This window comes from Jaculus jaculus, chromosome 5, assembly GCF_020740685.1.
Source record: "Jaculus jaculus isolate mJacJac1 chromosome 5, mJacJac1.mat.Y.cur, whole genome shotgun sequence".
In the NCBI taxonomy this organism is placed as follows: Eukaryota; Metazoa; Chordata; class Mammalia; order Rodentia; family Dipodidae; genus Jaculus; species Jaculus jaculus.
Window position 1 is genome coordinate 60,563,801 of NC_059106.1, and position 22,037 is coordinate 60,585,837.

General features: G+C 44.5%; 1 protein-coding gene across 2 annotated transcripts in view; it reads left to right on the forward strand.

Annotated features, from left to right (window-relative positions):
- The window catches only part of Ppp1r8 (protein phosphatase 1 regulatory subunit 8), a 31,310-nt gene extending 15,020 nt beyond the window's left edge, over positions 1–16,290 (forward strand). Inside the window, exons 3-7 of one of the 2 annotated variants that reach the window (XM_045151210.1) lie at positions 3,179–3,332; positions 5,505–5,725; positions 9,140–9,284; positions 12,215–12,279; positions 14,765–16,290. In XM_045151210.1, the coding sequence (XP_045007145.1) occupies positions 3,179–3,332; positions 5,505–5,725; positions 9,140–9,284; positions 12,215–12,279; positions 14,765–15,118 (939 nt within the window). In that variant the 3' untranslated portion in view covers positions 15,119–16,290. The remainder of the gene's footprint in view (positions 1–3,178; positions 3,333–5,504; positions 5,726–9,139; positions 9,285–12,214; positions 12,280–14,764) is intronic. The other variant, XM_045151211.1, reaches the window with a different exon arrangement.
- The last annotated feature ends 5,747 nt before the right edge of the window (positions 16,291–22,037 follow it).

The following is a 22,037-nucleotide window of genomic DNA, read 5'->3' on the forward strand; positions in this document are numbered from 1 at the left end:
ATGGACACGCCAGGGCCTCCAGCCACTGCAAACAAACTCCAGATATGTGTGCCCCCTTGTGCATGTGGCTAACGTGGGTCCTTTGGCTTTGCACGCGAATGCCTTAACTGATAAGCCATCCTTCCAGCCCAGCACTCGCTTTTTTTTTTTTTTCAAGGTAGGGTCTCACTCTGGCCCAGGGTGACGAACTCATGGCAATCCTCCTACCTCTACCTCCCAAGTGCTGGGATTAAAGGCGCATGCCACCCACCTGGTTTAGCACTCACTTTTTTTTTCTTAATATCTTTATTATATTTATTTGAGAAACAGAGAGAAAGAGATGAATGTACCTGGACCCCTTGCCACTGCAAATGAACTCTATCTGGATGCATGCGGCACTTTGTGTTTCTGGCTTTATGTGGCTACTGGGGATTCGAACCCAGGCTGACAGACTTTGCAAGCAAGTACCTTTAACCAGTCAGCCATCTCCCCAGACCAAGGTTCTATTTATTTATTTTTTTTAATTTTTATTAGCATTTTCCATGATTAAAAGTATCCCATGGAAACTCCCTCCCCCCCCACACACACTTTCCCCTTCGAAATTCTTTTTTTTTTTAATTTAATTTTATTTTTTCTCAATTTTTAAAAACATTTTCCATGATTATAAAAGGTATCCCATGGTAATACCCTCCCCCACTTTTCCCCTTTGAGATTCCATTCTCCATCATATCCCCTCCCCATCTCAATAAGTCTCTCTTTTATTTTGATGTCATGATCTTCTTTCCCTCCTCTTACAATGGTCTTGTGTAGGTAGTGTCAGGCACTATGAGGTCATGGATATTGAGGCCATTTTATGTCTGGAGGGAGCACGTTGTAAGGAGTCCTACCCTTTGGCTCTTACGTTCTTTCTGCCACCTCTTCTGCATTAGACCCTGAGCCTTGGAAGGTGTGATTGAGATGTTACTTGGTACTCTAGTCCCTTCTTCCCAGCACCATGGTGCCTTCTGAGTCATCCCAAGGTCACTGCCATCTGAAAAGAGAAGATTCTCTACCCAAAGTGAGAGTAGCATTAATTTAAGGGTATGAATATTAAAAGAAGTACTTACTGGGCAGATTGATAAGCATAGTATATACACTTACCCAGACAACAGCAGTTGTTACACCCCTAGGGCTCATGACAACCCCTGTTTTAAGTTTTCAGTATCAGGGATGTATTCCTTCCCTTGGAGCAGGCCTCCAGTCCAATTGGAGGGCAATTGGTTTCCACCATGACAGATGTGCCACTATTGCACCCGTTGACTCATTTGGCCTGGCTGGCCAATTATAAGGCTTGCAGTGTCCACTGTTGAGTATCTTCACTGGTGATTTCTCTTTCTCCCATTGAACTGCATGTAGAATGGCTTCTTCCAGCTTTCTGTCAGCTTGTCTACATGGAGGAGGTCATCAGCTCAGTTCCAGCAGGATTTCTCAGTGGCCTTGCAGCCCAAGTATGTGGAATCTTCAGCAATAGGGTCTTAGCATCTACTCCTGGTGGGAAACCAAGGGTCTTGGCAATGGCCTGCAGTGGCCTATAATGTTTTGGGGGTACCAGGGACCTCCCTGGCCAACATCTCACTGGAAGGTATCCCATCCCTGGCACTGAAAGTTTTCTGGCAATGATCTACAGGCTCCTGAGTATTCCATTGTCCAAAATCGGAAGATTCCATATGATTTATTTATATCCTCTTAGATTTTGATTAGCCCTCCCTCCACCATTCTTTTACTCAATCTCCTCCCCTGACCTCACTTTGGGCCTTTTCACCCCCGTTAATCTATCCTTCTACTTACATATATACAATGCCAACCTTTTTTTTTAAATTTTTTATTTATTTATTTGAGAGCGACAGACACAGAGAGAAAGACAGGTAGAGGGAGAGAGAGAGAATGGGCGCGCCAGGGCTTCCAGCCTCTGCAAACGAACTCCAGACGCGTGCGCCCCCTTGTGCATCTGGCTAACGTGGGACCTGGGGAACCGAGCCTCGAACCGGGGTCCTTAGGCTTCACAGGCAAGCGCTTAACCGCTAAGCCATCTCTCCAGCCCTACAATGCCAACCTTTTAAGTACCCTCCTCCCTTCCTTTCTCTTCCCTTTGTATCTTTTTTAGCTTACTGGCCTCTGCTATTGAGTTTTTTCCTTCTCACACAGAAGCCCAATCATCTGTAGCTAGGATCCACACATGAGAGAGAACATGTGGTGCTTGGCTTTCTGGGCCTGGGTTACCTCACTTAGTATAATCCTTTTCAGGTCTATCCATTTTTCTGCAAATTTCATAACTTCATTTTTCTTTACTGCTGAGCACTCACTTTTTTTTGATGACAGAATTAATTACCGTTCTCCAGGAGCCAGTAGATTAACTAATGGACCAAAATACCTTTTCTCTTAAACAAAAGTGAGAAGAATAGAAGCTGGGCATGGTGGCATATGCTTTTAATCCCAGCACTCGGGAGGCAGAGGTAGGAGAATTGCCATGAGTTCAAGGCCACCCTGAGACTCCATAGTGAATTCCAGGTCAGCCTGGGCTAGAGTGAGACCCTACCTTGAAAAAAAAAAACTAGCAAACAAGTGAGAATAGATACTATTCAGGAACTAATGTGCAATGTGAAATGCAGTCCCTAATTGGTATGACTTACTAAAGGGTTGCATAGGACCCTTTGCTCCAAGAAAGAGTGGGATAATTTGCTTAGGAAAAAAGCCCCTAAACTGACTTTATTATGCCCTTAAATTAAAAAAAAAAAAAAAAAAAGGATTTTTTTTTTTTTTTACCAAGAAGTTTTTTAAAGGTTTTTTTTTTTTTTTTTTTTTTTTTTTATTTTTATTGATTAGAAACAGAGAAGGGAGAGAGAAAATGAGAATGGGGATACCAGATGCCAGGGCCTGTAGCCACTGCAAACGAAATCCAGATGCATGTATCTGGCTTACATGGGACCTGGAGAATTGAAGCTGGGTCTTTAGGTTTCACAGAGAAGCGACTTCACTGCTAAGCCATCTCTCCAGCCCCCTTACAAGATATTTTATTTGCTCAAACTCCCCTGTTCACTTGATTGGAAGTTTTTACTAAACTTATTGCAATAAGATTTTAATGTTAAATAATTTTTTTGAGGTAGAGTCTCACTCTAGCCCAGGCTGACAAGATTTAATATATAATTTAATATTGGTTTAGAAACTGATTATTGACGAGAAGAAGTATTACTTATTTGGGAGAAACCCTGACTTGTGTGACTTCACCATTGACCACCAGTCTTGCTCTCGCGTCCATGCTGCACTGGTTTACCACAAGCATCTGAAGAGAGTTTTCCTCATAGATCTCAACAGTAGTAAGTATCTCGTCCCGTTTCACACCCTGGGGGCAGTGTGAAAATACAAGTTGGGTTCTAAGTTTGGAAAACCTTTTTTATTGCTTGTCAAGAAAAAAATGTGTATTTCTAAATTGACCCTTCTCTGTTTCTGTGGTTCTCTTATTTTCCTGAAATAATTGGTGATTAGCTATTGAGTGAAGATGGCTTTGGGAAACACAGTTTTAAGGGAGGCACTCTTTGTATAAAAAGAACAAATACGGCACCCAGGAACTAGAGTGTATTGGTATTCAAGTGTCTATGAGAAGTCATGGTAAAGCCAGGTGTGGTGGTGCATGCCTATAATCCCAGCACTCAGGAGGCAGAGATAGGAGGATCTCCATGAGTTGGAGGCTACCCTGAGAATACAGAATGAATTCCAGGTCAGCCTAGGCTAGAGTGAGACCCTACCTGGGGGTGGGGGGCTCATGTTTAGCTCCATTAGTGTAGTGGAAGAGCAGTAGAGGACATCTTAAAAATACTTGCTTTCGCCTGGCGTGGTGGCACATACCTTTAATCCCAGCACTCGGGAGGCTGAGGTAGGAGGATTGCTGTAAATTCTATGAGACTACATAGGGAATTCCAGGTCAGCCTGGGCTAAAGTGAAACCCTGCCTCAAAAAAAAAAAAAAAAAAAAAAAACTTGCTTTGAGCAAAATTTATAGTAAGTTATTTATCCTAGCTACATTTTGCTTCAACTACATTGTAACAATTTTAATATCATGAGTATGTATATTCCAACTAATTAACTTTTTTGATGTTTGTTTTGTTTTATTTTTCATGGTAGTCTTATTCTACCCCAGGCTGACCTGGAATTCACTGTTTAGTCTCAGGTGGCCTCGAACTCACAGCAGTCCTTCTATCTCTGTCTCCCGAGTTTTGGGATTAAAGGCGTGCCACCATGCCCAGTTAAAGAAAAAAAATACATATTTAAATATATATATATATATATATATATTATTTATTTATTTGCAAACAGAGGAAGAATGGGGTACCAGGGCCTCTAGCCACTGAAAATGAACTCCAGATGCATGTGTCACTTTGTACATCTGGCTTCATGTGGGTAATGGGAATTGAACTCAGGTTGTCAGGTTTGCAAGCAAGTATCTTAACCACTGAGCCATCTCTCCAGCCCCAAAAAAATATTTTTGAACTAAAGTAATCCACAGACGTGCAATTGAAACTAGACTGAATAGGCCCTTAGGTTTTGCTCATTTTGTCCTTGCATAAGTACAGAGTAAAATGCAAACAGTTCTGCTTCTTGGGTTCATCATGTTCAACACCCCCCCCCCCAATGTACACCTCCCCAGTCTGCCTGTATCAGGGGCTTGATGGTCCTTGCATAAGTACTCATCTCATCTTTTCTTTCCCTCATAACACACAGGATGCAGACATGGAAAACTATTCACTCTCAAGTAGTATTTTGGTTTGCCTTGACATTGCAACTGTATTGGCACCATTACTACTACCAGATCGGCAGTTTTCATGTTGTAGACATGGAGCTAGAGAGGGAAAACCACAATGACGCTTCTCTTCTGCCTTTGGGGGCATGGCTTATGCTGTGCTGGAGCTGATCCTGTGTGTCAGCAGAGGACAGACTGTGTCATTTGTGATGTGGAGGAGCATCAGCTCTAAAGATGTGTATGAAATCCACGAAAGAGATTCAGTGCTCACCAATGAAGTGTTCCTTCTTGCTTGACACATGACAGAGGATGCAGTGGACCCAGTGACATTTTCATCTTAAGCTTGTTTTCTATTGGGCATGGTATCAACATGCTTGTAATCCCAGCACTCGGAGGCAGGAAAATCCTGAGTTCAAAGCCAACTGGAGCTACAAAGCAAGACCCTATCTCAAAAAAAAAAATCAAGATCTGGAGTCGTAGCTCATTTCTAGAGTACTTGTCTAGCATGCAGAAGACCCTAGGTTTGGTACCCACCCAGGTAGGTAGGTAGGTAGAAAGAAGGAAAGAAAGAGTACGTTTGTTTCCCAAATTCTGAATGTAAAATTGTTTATGATTTTAGAACTACCAAAAAAGCAAAATGATGGCTGGAGAGATGGTAACCTCATTAAAAAAGTTAAAGATGGCTTTTCCTTTATAAAAACTCAGCCTGTTTTTGGTTTCTCGCCTTCTGTTTCTAACTTGGTTATTCTCAGCACACGGCACTTTCTTGGGTCACATTCGATTGGAACCTCACAAGCCTCAACAAATTCCCATCGATTCCACGGTGTCATTCGGTGCATCCACAAGGGCATACACGCTACGTGAGAAGCCTCAGACTTTGCCATCAGCTGTGAAAGGAGATGAGAAGATGGGTGGAGAGGATGATGAACTCAAGGGCTTACTGGGGCTTCCAGAGGAAGAAACCGAGCTTGATGTAATTCCATGACTATGTTATTTTTTTGTCTTTTGGGATCCTGGTTTTGCAGTATGTAGCTGTTCTTCCTACTTTGAAATACTGGTGACTTAGCAGGGGGTTCTCTTGAGCCTAGTTGGCCAGCTATGATTGGGGCTCCTTGCTACTAGACCCTCCTAGGGAGCCTTGTGCTCCTTCATGGCTATTGGAAGCCAAGACCAAGAATTATATTTTTCTCTCCTTATGACTGCTTAGAGCTTTCTTATCCAATGCAGTAGTAATTAACCACATTTTTCCCCCAGATAATGGTCTCATTGTAGCCCCCTGGAATTCATTATGTAGTCTCAGGCTGGCCTCCAGCTCACAGCGATGCTTCTACTTCTACCTCCCAAATGCTGGGATTAAAGGCATGTGCTACCTACCATGCCCAGCCTCAGTAGATTTAGACCACTTCTGTCCTTATAGACATTGTAAGGGCATGAATTTTTAAAAATTTAATTTTTTTTTTCTTTTTGAGTCTTTGGTGTTGGGGGTTGAAACTGGGGCCTTGTACATACCAAGCACTTGCTCTACCACTGGCCTATGTCCCCAGCCAACTTTCCTTTCTAGAGGCTGACCTCAGTAACTTGTGACACGGGTGTTCTTCACATGTCTGTCACAGCACTGTTGTAACTTGCCTGCTCTCATAGACCAAATGGAAGCATATCCTTAGCCACCTACATGCATATACTATTCCTGTTCACCAAGGCAGTTACCCAGGCGTTCAGAAGAAAAGCACAACAGGGATCTTAGAATATAGAAGTCAGTTTTGTCTATAGAAGTAGCTTTATAGCTAAGGACCTTGCTGATAATCACACTTGCCCTTTCCCCTTCAGGCTTCCTTGTTTTTTAGTTCAGTAGACTAGGGCCTCTGGGTTTTTCAGTATCTCAAGCTGCAATGCAGATTGGAATAAGTCCAGTGGATTGGAAGGATGCAGTCAGCAGTACTAAGGCCATGTTAATCATAGAAATGGATGGATATGTAATTATGAATAGAGTTGGGGCCAAGCGCAGGAAGGAAGCAAAAAATATTAATGCCAAGAATTAAGTACACTGGACAAAAATTAAGTGATGATGTAGTCTTTAACCCCCAGCCCTCAGGAGGCAGAAGGCAGAGGGTCACTGTGAGTTCCAGGTCCTCCTGGGCTAGAATGACCCTCCCCCGCCTCCAAAAAAAGTTCAGTGCATTGGCAGCTGTCTTAAGATTTTTTGTTTGTTTACAGTTTTTTGAGGGTAAGGTCTTGCTCTAGAATAGGCTGACCTGGAATTCACTGTGTAGACTCAGGGTGAACTTGAACTAAAGGATCGTCATACATCTGCCTCCCAGGTGCTGGGATTAAAGGCATGTGCCACTACACCTGGCTGTTCTTAAGAATTTTAAAGGAGGTAGTTTGGGAGATGATCCAGCAGTTTAAAATGCTTACTTACAAAATCTGTTGGTCCTGGTTCAATTCTCCAGCACTCATGTAAAGCCAGATGCAGAAAGTGTTGCATGTGTCTAGTGTTCATTTGCAAGAGCAGGAGACCCTGCCATGCCCATAGACATGCTGGTTACACCTGTAATCTCAGAATTTGAGAGGCTGAGGCAGAGGGGTTGCTGTGAGTTAGAGCCCAGACTGTGCTACATAGTGAGATCCTATCTTACACAAAATAATTATTTATTTATTTATTTAGTAAATTTATTTGAGAGCGACAGACACAGAAAGACAGAGGCTGAGAGAGAGAATGGGCGCGCCAGGGCTTCCAGCCTCTGCAAATGAACTCCAGATGTGTGCGCCCCCTTGTGCATCTGGCTAACGTGGGACCTGGGGAACCGAGCCTCGAACCGGGGTCCTTAGGCTTCATAGGCAAGCGCTTAACCGCTAAGCCATCTCTCCAGCCCCAAAATAATTTGTAATGAGAGCTACTGAGTAAGAAGCAGTTGTCTTTCATGTTTTGATACTTTAAATATTTACTTCTTTGTTTATTTGAGATAGAGAAAAAGGCAGATAGAGAAAGGGCACACCAGGGCTTCCAGCCATTGCAGACGAACTCCGTACACATGTGCCACCTTGTACATCTGGTTTACATAGGTCAAGTTTTAGCCAGGTGTGGTGGCATACACCTTTAATCCCAGCACTTGGGGTAAGAGGATTGCCTTGAGATCAAGGTCAGCCTAGAGTAGAGTGAAACCCTACCTCAAAAAGACAAAAAAAAATAAAAAAGTTTTTAGGTTCAATTATATTTCTACTTTCAGTAGTTTTCTGCATGAAAACATGCTAGTCTTCCTCAAAAACACACTTGCTTGCAAAGCCACTGGCCCAAGTTTGATTCCCCAGGACCCACAAAAAGCCAGATGCACAAAATGGCATATACATCTGTTCACTTGCAGCAGTAAGAGGCCATGGCACACCCATATACACAAACACATAGAGACTGTCTAATATACTAACATTTTTTTAATAAATATTTTTTGTCCATTTTTTATTTATTTATTTGAGAGCGATAGACACAGAGAGAGAAACAGAGGGAGAGAGAATGGGCACGCCAGGGCCTCCAGCCACCGCAAACGAACTCCAGATGCGAGCACCCCCTTGTGCATCTGGCTAACGTGGGACCTGGAGAACCAGGCCTCGAACTGGTATCCTTAGGCTTCACAGGCAAGCACTTAACCGCTAAGCCATCTCTCCAACCCCCCCCCCTTTTTTTAGTATGCTAATATTTTTAAAAAAGCAACAGTGAAGCCAGGCATGGTGATGCACACCTTTAATCCCAGCACTCAGAAGACAGATAGGAGGATTGCTGTGAGTTCGAAGCCAGCCTGAGACTACATAGTGAATTCCAGGTCAGCCTGAGCTAGAGTGAAACCCTACCTCCAAAAAAAAAAGTAAAAGAGCTGGGTGTGGTGGTTCATGCCTTTAATCCCAGCACTTGGGAGGCTGAGAAAAAGGATCACTGTTTGAGGCCAGCCTGGGACTACATGCTGAATTCCAGGTAAAAATGTAAACCAAAACCGGGCATGGTGGCGCATGCCTTTAATCCCAGCACTCAGGAGGCAGAGGTTAGGAGGATCACCATGAGTTTGAGGCCAGCCTGAGATTACATAGTGAATTCCAGGTCAGCCTGGGCAGACAACAATTCCTTCAACTTAAAGATATTTGCACAGGTTACTTGTTCTCAAGGCCCTAAACTTCATTTTGAGTTCACTAGTTACTGATTCTGTTACTTTTTCAGATGAGACTTGTTAGCATAAGCTATCTCAGAACAGTACATCTTCTCAGTACAGAAGGGAATCTTGTCTGCCTCAGGATGTCAGAGCAAGCCCCAAATGCCTTCTTGCCCTTTATTTAGTAGTGTTTTCTCCATGAAATTGCCTGTGTACTCACTCCTATCTTTCTTTTGTGAACCTTGGTCTAGAACCTGACAGAGTTCAACACTGCCCATAACAAGCGGATTTCCACCCTAACTATTGAGGAGGGCAATCTGGACATTCAGAGACCAAAGAGGAAGAGGAAGAACTCCAGGGTGACTTTCAGTGAAGATGATGAGATCATCAACCCAGGTGAGGTCTCTTAGTTTCTTACGATGAAAAAGCTATGATCTCAAACACTGTATGGTAGCACACCTTTATTCCCAGCACTTCAGAGGCTGAGCTAGAGGGATCACCATGAGTTCAAGACCATCTTGGAGCCAAAGAGAAAGTGCCAGGTCAGCTTCGGCTAGAGTGAGATCCTACCTCAAAAAACAAAACTACAGCTGGGCATGGTGGTGCACACCTTTAATCCCAGCACTGGGGAGGCAGAGGTAGGAGGATTGCCATGAGTTCGAGGCCACCCTGAGACTACATAGTGAATTCCAGGTCAGCCTGAGCTATAGTGAGACCCTACCTCAAAAAAAAAAAAAAAAAAAACTACACACACACCAGTTACAGTCTCAGATAGTAGCATACACCACCTACAGACAGGTCAGGTAGGATGTTTCTCAGCAGGGGTTCGGATAAAAGATGTTATGCTGAGGGAAGATGTTCTGTGTAGTTCACTCAGCAGAGTACCCTACACACCCATGTGCTGAAGGAAGTACTGGCTCATTATGTCTGTGTCATAATGGAAGTTCAAGGTACAAGTGTTTGTTACCTTCACTTTAAAATGCCATGATTTGGTGGCGCACGCCTTTAATCCCAGCACTTGGGAGGCAGAGGTAGGAGGATCACCATGAGTTCAAGGCCACCCTGAGACTACATAGTGAATTCCAGATCAGCCTGGGCTAGAGTGAGACCCTACCTCAAAAAAACCCCAAAAAATAAAAAAAAATTTAAAAAAATAAAATGCCATGATTAAGGCCAGGCGTGGTGGTGCACGCCTTTAATCCCAGCACTCAGGAGGCAGAGGTAGGACGATTGCCTAGAGTTCGAGGCCACCCTGCGACTAATTCCAGGTCAGCCTGAGCTAGAGTGAGACCCTACCATGGAAAAAACCATATAAATAGGGCTGGAGAGATGGCTTAGCAGTTAAGTACTTGTCTGTGAAGCCTAAGGACCCTGGTTCGAGGCTTGATTCCCCAGCACCCACGTTAGCCAGATGCACAACAGGGTGCACGCGTCTGGAGTTCGTTTGCAGTGGCTGGAGGCCCTGGCGCACCCATTCTCTCTCTCTGTCTCTATCTGCCTCTTCCTGTCTCTGTCTGTCACTCTCTAATAAATAAATAAAAACAAAAAACTTAAAAAAAAAAGAAAAGAAAAACCATATAAACAAATAAAATAAAGTACTATTATTGCCCATATGGTTCTGAGTAGGTTTGGTAGCTATAAGGCTGGAGTGCCTTCTGCTGTCACCATTAATCACATTGGCAACTTGCCTTTCTGTAGGAAGTCACCTACAGATTGTTGTGTGCAGAAGTGTCCCTGAGCTGTGTGCATTAGGTTATAGGGAAAGACACTAAGTTTGCTAAGTTGTTATGTTGTGGGATCATTTATTGAGATGTTACATCACAAGTCCACTGGTAGATAGGTGATACAGGGTGTTATGGTATGTGTAGTGTTTACAATGGTGAGGGAAATAAAGACATGTGCAACCACACCCAGCTATAATTTTGTATTTATTTATTTATTTATTTATTTATTTATTTATTTATTTATTTATTTATTTGAGGTAGGCTCTCCCTTCTAGCCCATGCTGACCTGGAACTCATCCTGTAGTCTCAGGCTTGCCTTGAACTCGCAGCAATCCTCCTACCTCTGCCTTTCAAGTGCTGGGATTAAAGGCATGTGTCACCATGCCCAGTGTGATTTTGTATTTTAAATCCTATTTATACTATATAATGAACAGAAATTTGGGACTGTATGGTATATAACAGAAGCATTTCAAGAGAAATGCCCACAGACATTTCCTAAGCATACAGGGATGGCTTGGCTGCAACTCTGGATCCAAAGTTTGCCTCACCAAGGCTGAATATGAAAGCACAACAAATAAGATAGTCTAGCCAAAACAGCAAGCTCCTCGTTCAGTGAGAGGCCCTGTTTCAAGACCTAAGGTGGAAAGTGATTGAGGAAGACACTCAGTGTTGGCCTCTGACCTCTACACACATGCACACACCAGAAACATGCAAAGGATAAGAAAGAAGCATAAATTCAGATGACTAAATGATGGATGGCATCTATGAGAGAAGCACTTCCTTCTCTACCATGGTAGTAAGCTACAGGAGGCTTGCGGTAGTTTTCATTGACGTGCCTCTGCTAAGGGACAGCTTTGTTACTAGGAACTCACAGGTGGGTGGGTGGTTTAACTCGTTCTTTCCACGCCTCACAACCAGTGCATGAGGCTTGAGGGGGTGATTGAAAATCACATGCTTACCAGGGTTTGCTTCTTTCTCCCTGCTGAGTGAATGTCATTCAAGCTTTGTAGGGTACACTCACGCATGTGTAAGCAATGAAGAGGGAGCCACTTACACAGCGTGCTGGGGCAGGGGCTTCAGACCATTAGCAAAAAAGGCTTGCTTGTATTTTGAGGTAGGGTCTCGCTCTAGCCCAGGCTGACCTGGAATTCACTATGTAGTCTCAGGGTGGCCTCAAATTCAGTTATCCCACCTCTGCCTCCCAAGTGCTGGGATTAAAGGTGTGTGCCACCACTCCTGACTTTTCTCTGCCACTGAATAAGAGAAGTGCATGAAATGGGGGAAAAAAATACTTGGGAAAGGCAATACCTTGTCATGGTCTAATCACAGGCCTGTTTCTGGCTGCTTAGACTGAAGTTCTGGCCACTCACCTCTCCTACAGGTGAACTAACCCAGCCCAGCTCCTTCACTTTCCAAGCCTCAGTCTGATTTCTCATTTACCTGATGTGATTGCAGTAGTTCCTACCTTGTGGATTGTTTGATTTTGCACAGTAATACTTTCAGTGTTTGCTGTATCTTTCTGCTTAAATAAACTATGATTGTTTGGTGTGCACTTGTCCCTCCAGAGTACCAACCTAACCCTGCCCTCATCTCTTTTTGCAGAGGATGTGGATCCCTCAGTTGGTCGCTTCCGGAACATGGTGCAAACTGCAGTGGTCCCAGTCAAGGTAGGTTTGATTTTTTTCAGTAGAGCATGTGCTTAGCAAGGACCTGGGTTTGATTCCCAGAACTACAAAAAAAAAAAAAAGAAAAAGAAAAAGTTAGTGTAGATGGTAGTAAAGGAAGGTGCAACGTTAAAACATGCTGTCTATGTCTAGGAAATCCTGAAATACCATAGAAGAGTACTGAGTTCAGCCACCAGCACCCACATGAAAAGTTGGGTGTGACCACATATGACTATAATCCTAGTGCTGAATGAAGCAGAGACAGGATCACTGGATTCTGTGTGTGAATTGACACAGTTAATAGTCCAGATCTGGGTTAGGTTTAAAGGACAGGTATGTTGAAGAACCAAAAAGTGGAAGTAACCTGTGTATGGAAGAACTCCCTTGTGGGTAGGGAACCAACTGCCCTGAGTGTAGTGAAATTCCTGTTAATCAAGATATTCTGGGGCTGGAGAGGCGGCTAAATGGCTAAAGGCACTTGCTTGCAAAGCCTGCTTGTCTAGGTTCAATTCCCTAGTACCCATGTAAAGCCAGATACACAAAATGGCACATGTCTGGAGTTTGCAGCTTCACTGTGCCTGAGCATGCTCATCCCCCTGTTTTCTCTCTCTCTCTCCTTAAAAATACATTATGCTTTTCTGTAGGAAAATATAATTTTCCTAACAAGTTTCTCCTGAGCTCTTTTCTTTCTGTTCTGTCTTTCCCCTTCCTTCCTTCGTTTTTCAAGGTAGGGTCTTGCTCTAGCTCAGAATGGCCTTGAACTCATAGCGATCCTCCTACCTCTACCTCCCAAGTGCTGGAATTAAAGGTGTGCACCACCATACCTGTCTCTCTCTGTTCTTGCTTTGTAATGTTGTGATTAAAATACAAAGTCATCAGGTAGTTTTACCTTTGTGCTGATTTTATTGTGGTATAATGTCCATAAAATAAAATGCAAACATTTATGTATATAGTTTGACTTTTTTTTCCGAGGTAAGGTTTCACTGTAGCTCAGGCTGACCTGGAATTCACTGTATAGCCTAAGGGTGGCCTTGAACTCACAGCATGCCTACTGCCTCTGCCTCCCAAATGCTGGGATTAATATTGTGTGTAACCACTGTCCCAGTCAAGATAAAAAGAATTCTTGGGCTGGGTGTAATAGCAAACACCTTTAATCCTAGCAGAAAATGTTTTAAAGGTGGGGGGGGGGGCTCCCCGTGTCTATTTGCAGCCAGTTCTCCTCAGCCTGAGACCACTAGTAAGCCACATCCTCCAGCACCAAGGAGGCAGAGGTAGGATGAACACTTGAGTTTGAGGCTAACCTGAGACTACATATTCTAGGTCAGACTGGGCTAGATCAAGACCCTACTTCCAAAAAAGGAGAGGGGGATCCAGGCATGGTGGCACATGCCTTTAATCCCAGCATTTGGGAGGCAGAGGTAGGAGGACTATCATGAGTTTGAGGCTACTGCTTAGTGGTTAAGGCGCTTGCCTGCAAAGCCTAATAACTCATGTTCAAATCTCCAGGTCCCACATATCCAGACACAGTGATGCAAGCCCACAATGTCACACATGCACACAAGAGGCTGGAGAGATGACTTAGTGGTTAAGGCGCTTGCCTGCAAAGCCAAAGGACCCAAGTTTGATTTCCCAGTACCCACAGAAAGCCAGATGCACAAGGGGGCATATGTGCCTAGAATTTGTTGGCAGTGCCCTTTATCTTTCTCTGCTTCTCCTCTCCTCCTTCTTTCTTCTTCTCTGTTCCTCTCCCTCCGCCCCCATGCTTCTCTCTAAGATTTGTTGTTGTTGCTGTTGTTTTGTTTTTCAAGGTAGGGTCTCACTCTGGCTCAGGCTGACCTGGACTTCACTATGTAGTCTCAGGGTGGCCTTGAACTCTCAGTGATCCTCCTACCTCTGCCTCGCTAGTGCTGGGATTCAAGGTGTGCACCACCATGCCCAGCCTTTCTAATTTTTTTTAAGGGATATAAATAGTGTAAACATGGGAGAGGTGCTAGAGAAATGACTCAGTAGCTAAAGCCACTTGATTGCAAAGCTTGCTGGCTCCAGTTCACTTCCCCAGTATCCACATAAAGCCAGAGGCACAATGTGTTTCAAGCTTTTGGCATGTGTTTGCAGTAGCAAGAGATGCTGATGTGTCCATACGCACACATGTACAAATACATAAATAAAAAATAAATAAGTTTTCTTAAAGAACATATCAAATTGGCTGGATAGGCTTACTTTCTGTAATAAAACAGTGCTCTTAGTTTTTGCAGCAGAGGTAGGCTGATGAAAGCATTCCTTTGGGACATAGTTTCAGGATCATTACATTCAATGACTACGAGTTCTTCAAACCTTAACATTTCAGAATCATGAAGTTGGTTGCTGGTATGTAGAATAGACTATACGTCAGGGACCTAATGTCAATTTTCTAAGCCTCAAAAGTTAGGAAGTGGTGTTTCACTGCTTACCTCTTTTCTGCTCTCTCACTCTTTGTATCAAACCACAGAAGAAGCGGATGGAGGGCCCTGGCTCTCTGGGCCTGGAGGAGACAGGAAGCAGGCGCATGCAGAACTTTGCCTTCACTGGAGGACTGTACGGGGGCCTGCCCCCCACACACAATGAAGCAGGCTCCCAGCCTCACGGCATCCATGGGACAGCGCTCATCGGTGGTTTGCCCATGCCATACCCAAACCTTGCCCCTGATGTGGACTTGACTCCTGTTGTACCATCAGCAGTGAACATGAACCCAACACCAAACCCTGCAGTCTATAACCCTGAAGCCGTAAATGAACCTAAGAAGAAGAAATATGCAAAAGAGGCTTGGCCGGGCAAGAAGCCCACACCTTCCTTATTGATTTGATATTTCTGGTCATGGAGAGGGTAGGACTGGGTGGGACTGGGTGGAAGGGTGACAAGGGGAGCTAATGAACTAGGGAGAAAACTTCCATGTGTGCAGTCTCGTCTTTCAGAATGTCTCCTGGGGTCCTAACCATGTGGTACTGAGACGGGGTGGGGCTGAACTACCCCTTGACGACCAGTCTTCAGAAACCCTTCAGTGTGTAGAGAAAGGCTTCAGAGGTCCTTTCCAGTAGACTGCCCTGGCTCTCCCAGCCTTCCCATCGCCTCCTTCCTTCTCCCTCTAGGATCGCTTTTCATGTGAAGTCACACACACCAGGTCAAATCCAGGGCTGTAGAGGCGGCAGTAGCCTTGTTAATATTTACTACATTGCAAGTCCTATGCAGCGGAAGGGTTGCTGTGGATCCCAGTTTGGTTAGCATTCTTCATCTGAGTCAAGGTGCAAACTCTGCAAGTCTCGGCGGTACTGAGGTCCAGTGGTTAGGCTTCCCTCCTGTCCTTTTTGTTGGATGAGGCCATTTTGATTTCCCTTCATCTGTAGCCAGTGCCATAGGCACAGGCTTCGAGTTAAGTTGCAGTATTGTTTGGACTTAACCTGTTTTTCTCATCCATCTTGAGCACTCCACTTGCCCAGTTTCTCAATCCCAGAGTATGTCCTCACTGCTGAGGCATCATCATTCCTTTCACGAGTGTTATAAAAGCAATCTTTAGCCGGGCATGGTGGTGCACGCCTTTAATTCCAGCACTCAGGAGGCAGATGGAGGAGGATCGCCATGAGTTCGAGGCCACCCTGAGACTGCATAGTGAATTCCAGGTCAGTCTAGGCTAGAGTGAGACCCTACCTCGAAAAATAAGGAAAAGCAATTTTTTAAAGGGTATGACCAGTTAGGGCAAATGCAGAGTAAACAGGAAGACACTATTCTTTGCAAGGACCTGATGTCTTTTAAGAGGACACATTTGGGTGTTGGTTTGGAGGCTCCCCTGCCCTCGGATGAGAGTTCTCATTGTTCAGAGCTCAATACTAGAGCTGGCTAGCTCAGGAGACGAAGGTAGGAACATTGGGGTGAGCTTTGTACAGAGCTTTGTACATTTGTGTAATAGGCCTTTTCACGCTTTGTGTGTAGCTTTTTACCTGTACCGTTTATTACATTGTAAATTAAATGTAACTTTTGTCATTTGGGTCCAGTGTGAGTCTGTCACCATCTAGAAACATCTCATCCCTGTGGCATGGTGGCACACGCCTTTAATCCCAGCACTCAGGAGGCAGAAGTAAGAGGATTGCTCTGAGTTTGAGGCCACCCTGAGACTACAGAGTGAATTCCAGGTCAGCCTGAGCTAGAGTGAGACCCACCTCATAAAACCAGGAAAAAAAAAAAAAAAAAAAAAAGATGGCTTGTGAAAATGGTAGAAATTAGATTCTAATCCACATACTGCCATACATGGGTCAAGTGGGTGAGAAGACTTGGCAGAAGCAGCCTTCTGAAGAGCAGAAATCCATGAACCCTGCAAAATGTTGACTTTTCCACAGAGGAAGATAAGTCCAACTTGAGGATAGTACCTTTCTCAGTGAAATCTACTCAGTGATTTAACTGTCTTTCAGAGCACCTTCCTTCCTGCCACACTCAAAGCACATCATTTAATTTTCATACCCTAGCGGGAACCTGGCATTATGCCCATTTAACCCATGAGAAACCAGGCTCAGGCACTAAATAACCTGTCCATTAGGACTCAGCAGGGAAGTGAGACTCCTCTATCCAGGAGGATGGCTTAGCAGTTAAGGTGCATGCTTGTGAAGCCTAAGGACCCAGGTTAGATTCTCCAGGTCCCATGTAAACCTGATGTGCATGGTGGCACATGTATCTTGGAGTTCGTTTGCAGTGGCTTGGACTATACAGTGAGACACACTTGGGAGGCAGAGGTAAGTGGATCACCATGAGTTCAAGGTCACCCTTAGATTACATAGTGACTTTCAGGTCAGCCTGGGCTAGAGTGAGACCCTACCTCGGGGAAAAAAAAAAAAAAGCTTGGCTCGACATGCCTGGGCAGCAAAGTCACTGAGAAATCAAACGGGCTGAGCTGAAAACCTACCTGTAGACCAGCTGACTGAAAGCCAGAAAAAGCTGCACTGCATGCAGCCTTATGGGAGACGGACGTCATCAGCTATGAAAACGGTGGACAGACAGGCCAGATGACCGAATGGGTGCAATAGTGGCATGTCTTCTGGGGGAAACTAACTGCTAATTGGACTGGAAGTCCGCTCTATGGGAGGGAATACATGCCTGGTACTGAAAATCAAAAGCATGGTGGGGGAGGTCATGAGCTTTAGGATTGTAAAGGTGTAAAGCTTGTTCTTGTTTGGCTAAATGCATATATTATGCTTACCAAACTGCTCTAAAAGCACTATACTTAATGTTCATATATTAACACCACTCTTACTTTTGGTTAGAGAAGCTTTTCTTTTCAGATGGTAGTGACCACTAGGATGACCCAAAAGGCAACATAGTGCTGAGAAGTGACAGTGGTCTGTTCAGCACTGAAACATCTCCAAGACTCTGGGTCCATTGCGGAAGAGGTGGCAGAAAGAATGTAAGAGCCAAAAGACACCTTACAATGCAAATGTCCAGACAAAAATTGGCCTCAGTTTCCACAACCCCGCCTTGCCTAGCAATGCCTTCACAAGACCCTCAATAGGAGGAAAACATGATGACATCAAAATAAAAGGCTAAAAAGCCAGACATGGTGGCACTTTCCTTAATCCCAGCACTTAGCAGGCAGAGGTAGGTGGATTGCTGTGAGTTCAAGGCTATCCTGAGACTACATAGTTAGTTCCAAGTCAGCCTGGGACAGAATAAGACCCTACCTCAAAAAAAAGAAATATATATAAACTTGGCTGGGCTGGAGAGATGGCCTAACTAAGGTTGAGACAATTGCCAGTGAAGCCTAAGAACCCAGGTTCGATTCCCTAGTACCCATGTAAGACAGATAAAAAAGGTGGCACATGCATCTGGAGTTTGTTAGCAGTGGCTGGAGGCTCTGGCATGCCCATTCTCTATCTGCATCTTTCCCTCTCTCTCAAATAAATAATTGCTTCTTGGCCTTTTGGTTAAGATCAAGTGTAGTTTCAAATAAATAAAAGCTTAGCTGCTGAGCCAGAGAGATAGTTTAATGGTTAATGCCCTTCCCTGCGAAGCCTAAGGACCCATGTTTGATTCCCCTGTGCCTATGTAAAGCCAGATGCACAAGGTGATGCATGCATCTGGATTTGTTCACAGTGGCTGAAGGCCCTGGCACTCCCATTCTCTTTCTCTACCTGCCTCTTTCTGTCTCTCAATTTTTTTTTTTTTTTTTTTTTTTGAGGTAGGGTCTCACTCTAGCTCAGGCTGAACTGGAATTCACTATGTAATCTTAGGCTGGCCTTGAACTCACAGAGATCCTCTACATCTGCCTCCCAAGTGTTGGGATTAAAGGCATGAGCCACCACAAATTTATATTATTTTGTTTTTTAAAGGTAAGATCTCACTCTGTCTGAGGCTGGCCTGGAATTCACTACTGTAGTCTCAATGCAGCCTCGAACTCACAGCAATTATCCTACCTCTGCCTCCAGAGTGCTGGGATTAAAGGCATGCCCCACTCTTGTTTTATTTCAATTTCTTTTTTTATTTTTATTTTTACTTATTTGAGAGCGACAGTCAGAGAGAGAGAGAGAGAATAGGCGCATCAGGGCCTCCAGCCACTGCAAACGAACTACAGATACACGCACCACCTTGTGCATCTGGCTTATTTGGGTCTGGGGAACCAAGCCTTGAACCGGGGTTCTTAGGCTTCACAGGCAAGCACTTAACTGCTAAGCCATCTCTCCAGCCCCTCAATTTCTTTAAGTAAAGCAGTCACAAGCTCAGGTTTGGGGGGGTTGAATTTGAACTCCCAAAATAAAGTCACGTCTCACAAGTAGAAGTAACTGAAGAAGCAGGGATGAGGTGGGGTGGACTGAAGCCCCTGGCATGTAATGAGATGGTGACAACGTCTTGAATGCTCTTGGAGTTTTTTTGTCTCCAGGGCACAAAATCATCTCCTGAAGCTTGGATTCTGAGGTGTGCATCTCTGCTGTGGGAAGAGGTGCAGTTCCAGAGGCTACCAGTAGATGGGGCCTATGGAACACCCCACCCCCACCCCAGGCACTCAGCAACTAGCAGGAATCTCTCCCAGGGAAAGAGAAAAAGAATTTGAGCTGGGTGTAGTGGCATTTGCAGAGGCAGGAGGATCACCGTGAGTTTAAGGCCACCCGGAGAGTACATAGTAAATTTCAGGCCACCCTGGGCTACAGTGAGACCCTACCTCGAAAATCCAAAAAAAAAGAAGAAAGTCATGATTTATCTCGGTTTAGAGCACCCTGAAAGTCTCTTGTGTCCCGAAGTGACAGCAGCCTTACCGTGGCCAGGCCCTCTCCTATCACTTTTGAATTTACTTCTGTCCCCTGACTCAATGTTCTGCATCTACTGAGGATTCAGTTGGTCCTCCAAGACTCTGGGCATGTGCCTTCCCCAGCCCTGTGGCTACAGCTTTCCTCACCCAGATGTCAGCATGGCCCCCTCACTTCTTGCCTGCAAGAGGCAAAGAAAAGCAACTTTTTGGGTGGTGGGGGGGCACATCATCCTAGTACTCAGGAGGCAGAGGTAGGAGAGTTCTGCTTGTCACACAGACATCCTGACCTTATATTTGAGCACGTCAAGGGCTCGGAAGAAGAAACATATATTAATTAGCTCCAGTCCACAAGCCAAGTTCACCTTGTATTACAAAGTCTTGGACAAAACACTTCTCAAATGTTTACATGCAGAGCTGAGTCTGACTCAACGGCTTTGATGGAAATTAGGAGCAAGGTAGACCCCATTTTCATGTGCAGTTAGTCAGTGTCACAGGCCAAACAAAAATATCTACGTGCCCTGACCAACACTAGTAGTAACATCCCCTGGGAACTTCCGACCGGGGCAGGCAACAGTCAAGATGCAAACCCAGAACCCCTAATTGCAATTTCCTGACAGAGGCCCTGGGGGCACTGATGTAGAAATTCTCTGGAAAGATCATTCCAATGCCAGTATAAGTGAAAGTACAGGAGTTTATTTCCCTGAAGCCAAAGAGCTTGAGGTAGCCCTCCAAAGGAGCTCTGGCCCCAGCTGAGATTTTATTTCCATTTTATAGTTTTCATAGCCAAGGGGAGGGGTAAGTGAACAAACAAGATGTGGCAAGATTTAATGGTAACTGTCAGTGTTCCCAATACAACTGGCACATGCTTGGCTCCCAAGGTCATGTTTACCCAAGATTCTGGAGGTCTTACAACTGATGTACCCCAGACCTTGGGCCTACCCCCTAGGTGGACTACATGGGGACACTGGTTAGTTTATTTAATGGGGCCTCTCATAATAATTATGCTGGACTCATGTTAAAAATCCTATGTTCTGCCGGGCATGGTGGTGCACCCCTTTAATCCCAGCACTCAGGAGGCAGAGGTAGGAGGATCTCCGTGAGTTCGAGGCCACCTTGAGACTACATAGTGAATTCCAGGTCAGCCTGGGCCAGAGTGAGACTCTACTTTGAAAAACAAACAAACAAACAAAAATCCTATGTTCTGGGCTGGAGAGATGGCTTAGCAGTTAAGGCACTTGCCTGCAAAGCCAAAGAACCTCTGTTTGATTCCCCAGGACCCACATAAACCAGATGCACTAGGGGGTGCATGTGTCTGGAGTTCGTTTACAGTGACTAGAGGCCCTGGCGCACCCATTCTCTTTCTGTCTGTCTGTCTCAGTCTCTCTGACTCTCAAATAAATAAAGAAAGAAAACTTTTAAAAAACGTTTAAAAGAAATCCTATGTTCTAAATGCTCTGTCCAGGTTGATCCACTCTAGGATGGAAATAATTAAAATACAGGCGATACACCAGGTGTACCAGCCATTACATACAAAATCATAAGGTATTATAAAGAGGAGGGGACGTGGTAGAAAAGAAGCTAAAAGTTGAACTGATTCACTGAGTTACTGTAAGAGTTAATTGCTGAGGAACTAAAACTTTGTCAGCAGATGGAAAAATCCCCAAGAAGGAACCACCCTGAGGCTACCTAGTAAATTCCAGTTCAGTTTGGGCTAGAGCGAAACCCTACCTCATAAAAACAAAACAAGGGCTGGAGAGATGGCTTAATGGTTAACGGCTTGCCTGTGAAGCCTAAGGACACCGGTTCAAGGCTCGATTCCCCAGGACCCACGTTAGCCAGATGCACAAGGGGGCGCACTCATCTGGAGTTCATTTTCAGTGGCTAGAGGCCCCGGCGTGCCTACTCTCTCTATATATATCTATCTGCCTCTTTCTCTCTCTGTTGCTCTCAACTAAATAAATAAAAATGAACAAAAAAAATTTTTTTTAAAAAGAGCATGCCTTTAATCCCAGCACTTGGGAGGCAGAGAACATGTCCTAAGTATCAATATATCTATAAGTAATGAATTTAAGATACAAGAAATGAGTCAATTGCTTAAGTAAAACCTTGACTGAGACTAATTATTCAAAATGAATCTTGGACTAGAGAGGTGGTTTAGTGGTTAAGGTGTTTGCCTGAAAAGCCAAAGGACCCAGGTTCAACTTCTCAGGACCCACATAAACCAAATGCACAAGGGGACACAAGCATCTGAAGTTCGTTTGAAGTGGCTGGAGGCCCTGGTGCATCTATTCTGACTCTACCTGCCCATTTTTGTATCTCTCTCCAATAAATAAATAAAAATAAAAACCAGGCGTGGTGGCACATGCCTTTAATCCCAGCACTTGGAAGGCAGAGGTAGGAGGATCGCCATGAGCTCGAGGCCACCCTGAGATTACATAGTGAATTCCAGGTCAGCCTGGGCTAGAGTGAAACCCTACCTTGGGAAAAAAGAAGAAGGAGG